This window comes from Oryctolagus cuniculus, chromosome 13 (assembly GCF_964237555.1).
Source record: "Oryctolagus cuniculus chromosome 13, mOryCun1.1, whole genome shotgun sequence".
NCBI classification, from domain to species: Eukaryota; Metazoa; Chordata; class Mammalia; order Lagomorpha; family Leporidae; genus Oryctolagus; species Oryctolagus cuniculus.
This window is the reverse complement of record NC_091444.1, coordinates 36,960,456-36,970,954: the sequence shown is the minus strand read 5'-3', so window position 1 is coordinate 36,970,954 and position 10,499 is coordinate 36,960,456. Positions and strand designations below refer to the sequence as shown.

Genomic DNA, 10,499 nt, shown 5'->3' with positions numbered 1-10,499 from the left:
CCTTCACCTCAAACTCCATTTCCAACGAAAAGTTTCCCATTTTGAGACTGGGGACAGACCAATGGGAGGGCGGCAATCTTCACTCACTTCCGGGGGCATTCCCGCAGCCGCAGGGAATAGAGGCGGGGCTGAGACTGCGCGCCTGGGACAGCCTGGGCGGGCTTCACGCATGCTCACAGGAAGCGCTCGCTCTCCGCGTTTCCGGTGAGGAGTCCGCGAGGCCTCCCGAGTCCGGAGACCGAGCTTCGCTTTACAGAAGTGCTTTGGCTTGCGGCCGGTAAGTGTCGCGGCGCTCTCGCGTGTTCTCTGCGTGGAATGGTCCGAACTGTGGTAGGATCCTTTTGTGTTCTCACGCCCTGAAGCCCTAGGTCCTGAGAACAAGGCCGCGTGGAGGGATGGGGAAGAGGGAGAAACTTTGGTTACCGGGGCAACTGCGCGACGCCATTGGGTCCGACGCCTTGGGGGAGGGAAGGTTTGAGTGATGGCTCGTGTAGGAGTCATCTTCAGATGTTACTTTAAACTCCTAGCCGCAGACTTGGCTTTTAAAAGGTGTATGCTGGTTGTGTTGTGGACAGGCCACGTTGGAGGCGGGGTGACGGGCTAGAAGGCGAGTGCAGCGATCCGGACGCCGTGGATAGGCGTCCTAAACAGGCTAGCGCTGCAGGGCGGCGGAGAAGAGCGCAGGTGGGAGCAGTTCTGCAAGGTGGTATCCGGAGCGTTGCCGGTCGGCTTTTGTGGGGCATGAGGGGCGGCGCCCTGAGCCTCCTGAGGATTAAGTCTGGACTCGGCTTGCTACGACGCAGTCTTTCTCGGTTCGCTTCCCACCCTCAGGTCTGGCTGCCTTTCACCTCCTTGCCCTCACATCCCAAATCCCTGTCATGCCAGGTGGTTTGGCGTTCATTTCCTAGACTGTTGCCTTTTTTTTTTTTTTTTTTTTTTTTTTTTTTTTTTGGTGATATTAGGCAGGTTACCTAATTTCACTAAGTCCCTTAACAGTAACCTGGAGGGTACCCACCTCGGCATTGATGTGGGGATTAAATTAGATAATCTGTTATCTAAACACAATAAACTATCTGGTAAGTAGTATATAGCGAGCACCTAATAAGTATTGTTGTGGGGTTTAATTAGATAATTTACACCATCTAAGTAAGTGATACGCTGTGTGGTAAGTGGTATACTCTTATAATAAGGGCCCAATAAATATTAACTACCACTGTTTTATTGTACTTTTCATATTGTTTTGTTATGCATTTGCTTTTTATTCATCCACACTTGATTTTTTTTTTAATTGGAAGGGCAGTATCTTTGTGCTTCAAACAGTAGTTTAATCTTTTTTTTTTAAAGTATCATTCATTTTGGTTGTTGCTGATATGGTTAAGTTCATTTTTTACTTTAAAAGAGCTATTAGGTACAGTGAAGTTTTCTGATCACTTGGTATTTATAAGAGATAGCTGTTTATTTGTACAACTCAAAAGCCTGTGGGTGAATGTGTCCAGAAAATAATTGACATTCTCAGTTTGGAATAGGTATGAGTGATTTCAGTGAAGAATTCACAAGGCCTATGACGGAGGATGAACAGGGGGAAACATCTGTGGCATCTGGTACAGGAATGCATTTTCCTTGGCTTCACAAGCTTGTAGAAACTGTGGGTAAGTAAGATAACACAGTACCATGTTAACTTTAACACAAGGAGGTGGTAAGCTTCAACGTGGACACAAAATGAACAGTTAAACTGGTTCAGTTTCAAGGTAGGAATATATACTTTTTTTAGGCTATAGCAAGCCATAAAAAATAGATTCTATTTTCTTTTGTAATTCTTTGATTTTTGCATTAAGAGTAGATAGTTTGTATTATGTTTGATATACTTTTTCACCAATACTTATTGAGCACTTGTATCTCTCACTGCAGAATACTGAAGATTTATAGATGGAGGTAGGGTCTCTGCCTTTGAGGAGCATATTCCTTAACAAGTTCAAGAAGTTTCTGTTGAATTGCATTGAAATAATCCATAATGGAAATGATTCTTTAATAGCTTTCAAAAATATATTGGAGCCGGTGTTGTGGCACAGTGGGTTAAACTGCTGCTTGCAGTGCTGGCATCCCATATTGAATCTCAGTTGCAGTCCTGGCTGCTCTGCTTGTGATCCAGCTCCCTGCTGATGGCTTCTGGGAAAGCAGCGGAGGATGGCCCACGGTGCTTGGGCCCCTGCTACTCATATGGGAGACCAGGATGGAGTTCCTGGTTCCTGCCTTTGGCATGGCCCAGACCTGGTTGTTAGCTGTTTGGGGGGTGAACCAGTGGATGGAAGCTCACTGTCTGCTGCTCTGCCTTTCAAGTAAATAAATCTTTTAAAATATTTTTTTTTCATTTTTTATCTAATGTAAATACATGTACAGTTTCTGATGGGGTAAATTCCATGTAAGATTATATAAAAGAAGCAGTTACCTGTATGCTGGCTTGTTGGGTGATGTAGTCTTGGGAATGCTTTTGAACTAGCACTTTTCTTAATGTCCTCAGATGTGCTTTTCTCAGTTCAATATTTTTTTTTTTTAAGATTTATTTATTTGAGAGGCAGAGTTACAGAGAGAGGGAGAGACAGAGAGAGAGGTCTTTCATCCGCTCATTCACTCCTCAAATGGCAGCAATGTCTGAAGCTGGACTGATCTGAAGCCAGCAGCCAGGAGCTTCTGGGTTTCCCGTATGGGTGCAAGGGCCCAGGTACGTGGACCATCTTCCACTGCTTTCCCAGACCATTAGCAGGGAGCTGGGTTGGAAGTGGAGCTGCTGGGGCATGAACTGGTGCACATACAGGATGCCAGTGCCACAGGCAGAGGCTTAACCTACTATGCCACAGCATTGGCCCAGTCTAATATTCTTTAGGATTCAGTTCCCATTTTTTCCCCTTTTAATCTAAAAATCATCTCACTTACTGATCTCAGTAAATTAATCCTCAGTAAATATATGTGCTAGACATTTTAAGCATTTAGATACAAGGAAATGGAATCTAAAAAAAGAAGTGGTGGCATTGAGAATGAAGCTCACGTGTGATTTGAAAGCCAAGGCTTTTAATATATGCTGAGATATATTTAAAAATGAGCTAATATGTATTAAGTGCCTAGAATAGTGCCTCATGCACGTTATTGTTGAAAAAGAATAGTTCTGTTCCTCTGTTAATTTTTTTTTTGCTGTGTTAACACATCTGTTAGGTTTGAATGGTTGGTACTTCAGCAGGAATGCTCCCACATTGCTTGTAGGAAACGAGTAATTTGAACTTGTGCTAGTTAAGACATCTCTGGGCATGTTTTTGTCACTATTATTGTAGATCCCGAATCTGCAGACAAATAGAGTATACATGCATAAGATGTTTCATGTGCTATGTATGGATAGGCTATTAAATCCAAAGTACTTTCTTTTTTATTTTTTGACAGGCAGAGTGGACAGTGAGAGAGACAGAGAGAAAGGTCTTCCTTTGCCGCTGGTTCACCCTCCAATGGCTGCCACGGCTGGCGCGCTGCGGCCGGCGCACCGCGCTGATCCAAAGGCAGGAGCCAGGTGCTTCTCCTGGTCTCCCATGGGGTGCAGGGCCCAAGCACTTGGGCCATCCTCCACTGCACTCCCGGGCCACAGCAGAGAGCTGGCCTGGAAGAGGGGCAACCGGGACAGAATCCGGGGCCCCGACCGGGACTAGAACCCGGTGTGCCAGCGCCGCAAGGCGGAGGATTAGCCTAGTGAGCCACGGTGCCGGCCAAAGTACTTTCCGTCTTCTATGAGAAAATGTCTTTTTAAAGATTTATTTTATTTATTTGAAAGACAGAGTTACAGAGAGAGTTAGAGACAGATAGAGAGGTCTTCCATCCACTGGTTCACTCCCCAATTCACCGCAACGGCTGGAGCTTCTCCCGGGTCTCCCACATGGGTGCAGGAGCCCAAGGACATGGCCATCCTCTACTACTTTCCCAGGCCATAGCAGAGAGTTGGATTGGAAGAGGAGCAGTTGGGTCTCAAACTGGTGCCCATATAGGATGCCGGTGCTTCAGGCCAGGGCTTTAACTCGCTGCACCACAGCACCAGCCCCAAGAAAATATTTTGCACGTAATAGTGATCTTGTAGTAGAAATTAGCCATAATAGGAAAATAAAATTGCCAAACACTTATTTTTTATCCTGGGAGATTCTTTTGGCATTTTAAAGGATGTGCTCCTTAGAATAAAAAGTTTGAAGATAGGCAAATCTAGGTTAGAACTGTATACAGGGGCCAGCGCCATCTTTCACTGCTTTCCCAGGCCATAGCAGAGAGCTAGATTGGAAAAGGAGCAGCTGGGACATGAACTGGTGCCCATATGGGATGTTGGCCCTGCAGGTGGAGGCTTAGCTCACTACACCACAGTGCCAGCCCAGCCTAACTATTCTTTTTTTTTTTTTTTTTAAAGATTTATTTATTTATTTGAAAGAGTTACACAGAGAGAGGAGAGGCAGAGAGAGAGAGAGAGAGAGAGGTCTTCCATCCGATAGTTCACTCCCAATTGGCTGATCCGAAGCCAGGATCCAGGAGCTTCTTCCAGGTCTCCCACATAGGTGCATGGGTGTGGGGGCCCAAGGACTTGAGCCATCCTCTACTGCTTTCCCAGGCCATAGCAGAGAGCTGGATTGGAAGTGGAGCAGCTGGGACTGGAACCGGCGCCCATATGGGATGCTGGCGCTTTAGGCCAGGGTGTTAACCCGCTGTGCCACAGTGCTGGCCCCAAGCCTAACTATTCTTAAGATGGGATTACTAATGCTTTAGAGATAGAAAAATCTGTCTTCAACTGTTACAACTGAAAATGTGGCCCTTTTTTTTAAGATTATTTGTTTGAAAGAATTAGGAGAGAGGGCGAGGCAGAGAGAGGGAAAAAGAAAGAAAAATATCTTCCATCTGTTGGTTCACTCCGCAAATGGCTGCAATGACCAGGGCTGGACCAGGGTGAAGGCAGGAGCTAGGAAATTCATCTGGGTCTCCCATGTGGGTACAGGGACCCAAGCACTTGGGCCATCTGCTGCTGCTTTCCCCATGCACATTAGCAGGCAGCTGGAATTGGAAGTGGTGCAACTGGGACCAAAAGCTGGTCCTGGGAACTTGGTTCTTAAAAAACAAAATACCCTTTGGGATTTTTGGGACATTGGTAGTCTTTCTTAAAATGACCTGCTTGCTCTGAGTACCCGTGCTGTGTTTTTGAGGGCCTCTTTGTTAGACTTTCCACAGTTACTCAGTGCAAGGACAAAAAGATGATTGAATCAGGGCTGGCGCCGCAGCTCACTAGGCTAATCTTCTGCCTGCGGTGCCAGCACCCTGGGTTCTAGTCCCGGTTAGGGCGCCGGATACTAGTCCCGGTTGTTCCTCTTCCAGTCCAGCTCTCTGCTGTGGCCCGGGAAGGCAGTGGAGGATGGCCCAAGTGCTTGGGCCCTGCACCCGCATGGGAGACCGGGAAGAAGCACCTGGCTCCTGACTTTGGATCAGCACAGCCCACCAGCCATAGCAGCCATTTGGGGAGTGAACCAACGGAAAGGAAGACCTTTCTCTGTGTCTCTCTTTGTCACTGTCTAACTCTGCCTTTCAAAAAAAAAAAAAAAGATTGAATCTGATCGAAGGATTGGTGACTGGTGGCCCAAGAATGTCTAATTAGATTTTTTTAAATTTGATAAAACTAGTTGATATGGTACGGAAAGATTTGTTTCAGGTGAAGCTAGTTTTAGTACTGGGAATGGGCTGGGTCAGGTAATTCCTACTGTTAATACTTGTTTGCACTTCTGCTTATCAGAAGCAAGTTTTTTGGATAGTTGAAGTCCTTGTGAGTAAAAGCTCCTCTTGCTTCTTTGTAGTGATCGGAGGGAAAAAGAAGAAGGATTTTGCTCAGACAACAAGTGCTTGTTTACGTTTTATCCAAGAAGCTCTGCTGAAGCACCAGTGGCAGGAAGCTGCAGAATATATGCACAGCTATTTTCAGACCTTGGAGGATTCAGATACCTACAAAAAGCAGGCTGCGCCGGAGGTAAACAGAAGTCAAGTCTGATAGAAGAAAGGACAGATTCTGGAGTTCCTGCTTGCAGCTTCACTCAGTAGCTTGTGTAGGACAAGTGGACAAAAGTTACTACAAGTAATTCTGAGTGCAAAGTTTGTGTCTAGTACTTGTTAGCATTTTAGTATCTATTAGTCTATTTTAAAGGAGACTAAAAATTGTTTGAACTCTTAATTCTGAGATTCCCCAATATTAATTAATTAATTCATTCATTCATTCCAATAATACCTCCTCCTTTCCCTGTCTCATTATTTTCCCTGTAGGATGTTTCTCATCATCATATAAAAAACATTGTTATTTCTATCTGAAAATAATCACTTGACACCACTTTCTTTACAGACTGCTTGTTCTTAGTTTTCTATTCTCTGTTTCAGCAAAACTCCTTGAAAGACTTCTCTCTCTGCAGCTAGAGTAGTCCTTTTTTGGGGGACTCCAGTTTTATCAAGACCTAATTGGCCCATACAATTCATTCATTTCAGTTGCACAATTTTTTTTTTGACAGGCAGAGTTAGAGAGAGAGACAGAGAGAAAGGTCTTCCTTCTGTTGGTTCACCCCCAAATGGTCACTATGGCCAGCGTGCTGCACCGATCCGAAGCCAGGAGCCAGGTGCTTCTTCCCTGTCTCCCATGCAGGTGAAGGGCCCAAGTACTTGGGCCATCCTCCATTGCACTTCTGGGCCACAACAGAGAGCTGGACTGGAAGAGGGGCAACTGGGACAGAATCCGGTTCCCTGACCGGGACTAGAACCCGGGGTGCTGGCGCTGCAGGCGGAGAATTAGCCTAGTGAGCCGCGGCACTGGCCTCAATTGAATAATTTAATGTTTTTCTTATATTCACAGAAGTAGTCAACCATTACCACAAACAAATCAGGCACTTATCTGTTTTATATAAATGGAATCAAATAATATGTGACCTTTTGTGAATGAGCCTTTCTTAATTAGTGTAATGTTTTCAAGGCTCATTCATGTTGTAGTATTAGTACTTTGTTCCTTTTTGTTGCTAAATAGTATTCAACTGTATGGATATATCATGGTTTGTGTATCCATTTATTGCTTGTTGAACATTTGGGTTGTTTCTTTGTTGTGAAGAATCCTATGAACATTTGCGTACAAGCTTTGTGTATACATTTGTTTGTTCCATTGTCTTGGGTGTATACATATCTAGGAGCAGAATTGCTGGGTCATATGGTAACTTTGTGTTTAACCTCTTGAGGAATGGCCAGATTGTTTCCAAGTGGTTATATCATTTTATATTCCAATCAGCAGTATTTTAGGGTTCCAATTTCTTCACATTTTGGTGAATGTCGGTTATTATCTATCTTTTTGATTATAAGCTTGTTAGTAGTTATGAAGTGGTATCTCATCACTGTTATGATTTGTATTTCTCCACTGACGGTGCAGAGTGATCCTTTTAAAACGTGTCAGGTCATTCCACTCCTCTGCTGGGAACACTGCTGGCTTCCCATTTCACACAGAGTTAGAGCCAACATCCTTATAGTGGCCCACAAGTTCCTACATGGTGTCCTGTTTTCTTTCCCTGTTCAACCGCTGACCTCATCTGCTGTTACTTTTCTATTTGCTTTTTCTTCTCCAGCCTCATTGGCCTCCTTGCTCTTTATTTAAATGGGCCTGATTGCTTTTGCTTTAGCTATTTCCTTTACTTGTAAATATCTTTGTTTAGCCATCACTGTGGTCATCCACTTTCAAGGCCTCTTTTTGATAAGGTTTATATTGACTGTTTAAAATTGCAGCTCCATTTCTTTTTTTTTTGACAGGCAGAGTGGACAGTGAGAGAGAGACAGAGAGAAAGGTTTTCCTTTTGCCGTTGGTTCACCCTCCAGTGGCCGCCATGGCTGGCGTACCGCGCTGATCCGATGGCAGGAGCCAGGTGCTTCTCCTGGTCTCCCATGGGGTGCAGGGCCCAAGGATTTGGGCCATCCTCCACTGCACTCCCTGGCCACAGCAGAGAGCTAGCCTGGAAGAGGGACAACTGGGACAGAATCCGGCACCCCGACCGGGACTAGAACCCGGTGTGCCGGCGCTGCAAGGCGGAGGATTAACCTAGTGAGCCACGGCGCCGGCCGCAGCTCCATTTCTTACTCCCTGCACCCATACTTTTGGATTGATACTCCTAATCTCCTTATCATTCTCTGTTCTTTCACTTTCTAGTTTAATCATTCTATTTCTTGGTTATTCTCTCTTTCTACATGGAATGTAAATTTCACAAGGTGTGGATCAAACAGTACCCAGCATATATTGTTAAATTTGTTCAGTAAAAGTTTATTTACAAATAAATTTACATGAAAGTCTTAAATAACTTTTATTAATAGTGTAACCAGTACATTAATTAATTATATAATAAAGCCAAAAATATGAAAAAATAAGCCATTGATTGAAAATTCAGTTTATGGGGGCCGGCACTGTGGCTCACTTGGTTAATCCTCTGCCTGCAGCACCGGCATCCCATATGGGCGCCAGGTTCTAGTCCTGGTTGCTCCTCTTCCAGTCCAGCTCTCTGCTGTGGCCCGGGAGGGCAGTGGAGGATGGCCCAAGTGCTTGGGTGCCTGCACCCACATGGGAGACCAGGAGGAAGCACCTGGCTCCTGGCTTTGGATCGGCGCAGCGCGCCAGCCGTAGCAGCCATTTGGGGGTGAACCAGCGAAAGGAAGACCTTTCTCTCTGTCTCTCTCTCTAACTCTGTCAAATTAAAAAAAATAAATAAATAAAAGAAAATTCAGTTTATGAACAAAAGCTACATAGATCTGTAAATCACTGAATAAGTCATGGACTCTTCATGTCCACGTTTTGTTTTGTAAAGTGAAGGATTTAAGATTTATTTATTTAAACCTCAGTGATTGAGAGAGGGAGAGACAGAGAGAGAAAGAGAGATCTTTCTTCTGTTGGTTAACTCCCAAAATGACTGCAATGGTTTGGACTGAGCCAGGGGGAAGCCAGGAGCCCAGAATTCTATCTGGGTCTCCCCTGGTGTGGCAGAGGTGAAGTAACCTGAGCTATCTTCCACTCCGTCAGTGTTTAGACAGGGCCGTAATCTATGTAGTGAAAGTTCTCCCTTCAGAGAAAGGTACCTCCTTCTTTGACGGCCCCTTCTTTCCACTGGGATCTCACTCACAGAGATCTTTCTTGTAGGTCTTTTTTTGCCAGTGTCTTGGCTTTCCATGCCTGAAATACTCTCATGGGCTTTTTAGCCAGATACTTGGGCTTTTATTGAAATTATAAATTCTTCTTTTCACCCCAGTCCTACTAAATCCAATACCTAGATTCTTTTCAACAGGCATTCCAGGTAATTCTTTTATTCAGCTGGCTTAAGAACAACTGATAGATAATCTCTGAGTTTTCTTTAGGCTCCCAAGTACTATAGTTTGGTAGTCTACAAGTGAAATCTAAAAACCTGTGTTTGAGTTGGGAAGGTGAGTGTTACCTTTATGACCAAATAATGTATATGTTTTTAAAATTGATTTAAAGTTCATTTTAATTTAAAACTTATATTCTTAAAGTACTTTAAGTTGGGGTAAGAGAAGTAGACATTTACTCGCATGAGAGAAGAGCTCTGAGGTCTGTCACCAGAGTTTTAGTGATCTCAGGAGAGACTGTTTTTCATTAAGATTTGTCCATAGCTGAGGAAATTTTTAAATTGGCATTCTAAATACAGAATTAATAGTATTGATGGACTCTCAGGAAACATCAAGTTCATTGCCTTCATTTTGCAAATGATGAAGATGAGAGCAGTCATGAAGCCAGTATTAGTAAGAAGCTGGAACCCAAGTTTTGCTTAATCTTTTTCCTCCTGTGCTAATTATGTATCTTAACTTTCTGCCTTCTTGAGACTACTAACCTAATAGCACTGTTATGCTTATCTTGTATTTTAATTTAAATGATCGAAATGGTTTTATCACATCAGATGTGATGTTAGTTTCACAGCGTGAAGTACAAGTACAGTAAAATGTTGACACAGTAGTCTCTAGGAACAGGAATTACAGATTTCTTTAAAGTGTTATGATCAGTAAAAAAATCTCTTAGGCATAAATTTGATAAGGTAAAGATGTTACATTTTGGTAGTAATTTCTGCTTTGACAGATTATTTGGAAGCTTGGAAGTGAAATTCTGTTTTATCATCCCAAAAGCAATGTGGAGACTTTCAACACCTTTGCTGACCGGATGAAAAATATTGGCGTCTTGAATTATTTAAAGGTGAGGTTGTTGGTTTTGTGAATTTACGTTTTCAGTGTATCGGTAATAAGGAGATAATAATGCAGAGAGCATGGGACCAAAGGTGAGACATGTGGATAAAGAAGGGGAACTGGAAGAAACCATTGTGAGAACCATATGTCTTGGTTTCTGGTCCCTGTCTTGTTGTCTGACTGAAGATCCTTCTCTTTGTGCCTTTGGCTGCCAGACACCAGCCCTTCAGGGATTGCAGTTGTGCTTC

The 10,499-nt window shown here is 43.8% G+C and overlaps 1 protein-coding gene across 5 annotated transcripts in view; it reads left to right on the top strand.

Moving 5' to 3' along the window:
• The first annotated feature begins 144 nt into the window (after nucleotides 1-144).
• Nucleotides 145-10,499, top strand: part of TAF1A (TATA-box binding protein associated factor, RNA polymerase I subunit A) — a 34,816-nt gene continuing 24,461 nt past the window's right edge. Inside the window, exons 1-4 of one of the 5 annotated variants that reach the window (XM_008268394.4) lie at nucleotides 145-277; nucleotides 1,517-1,649; nucleotides 5,856-6,025; nucleotides 10,148-10,261. In XM_008268394.4, coding sequence (XP_008266616.3) covers nucleotides 1,529-1,649; nucleotides 5,856-6,025; nucleotides 10,148-10,261 — 405 coding nt within the window. In that variant the 5' untranslated portion in view covers nucleotides 145-277; nucleotides 1,517-1,528. Of the gene's footprint in view, nucleotides 278-568; nucleotides 832-1,516; nucleotides 1,650-5,855; nucleotides 6,131-10,147; nucleotides 10,262-10,499 lie in introns of those variants that run through there. The other 4 variants (XM_008268396.4, XM_070055339.1, XM_070055338.1 and 1 more) reach the window with 4 other exon arrangements.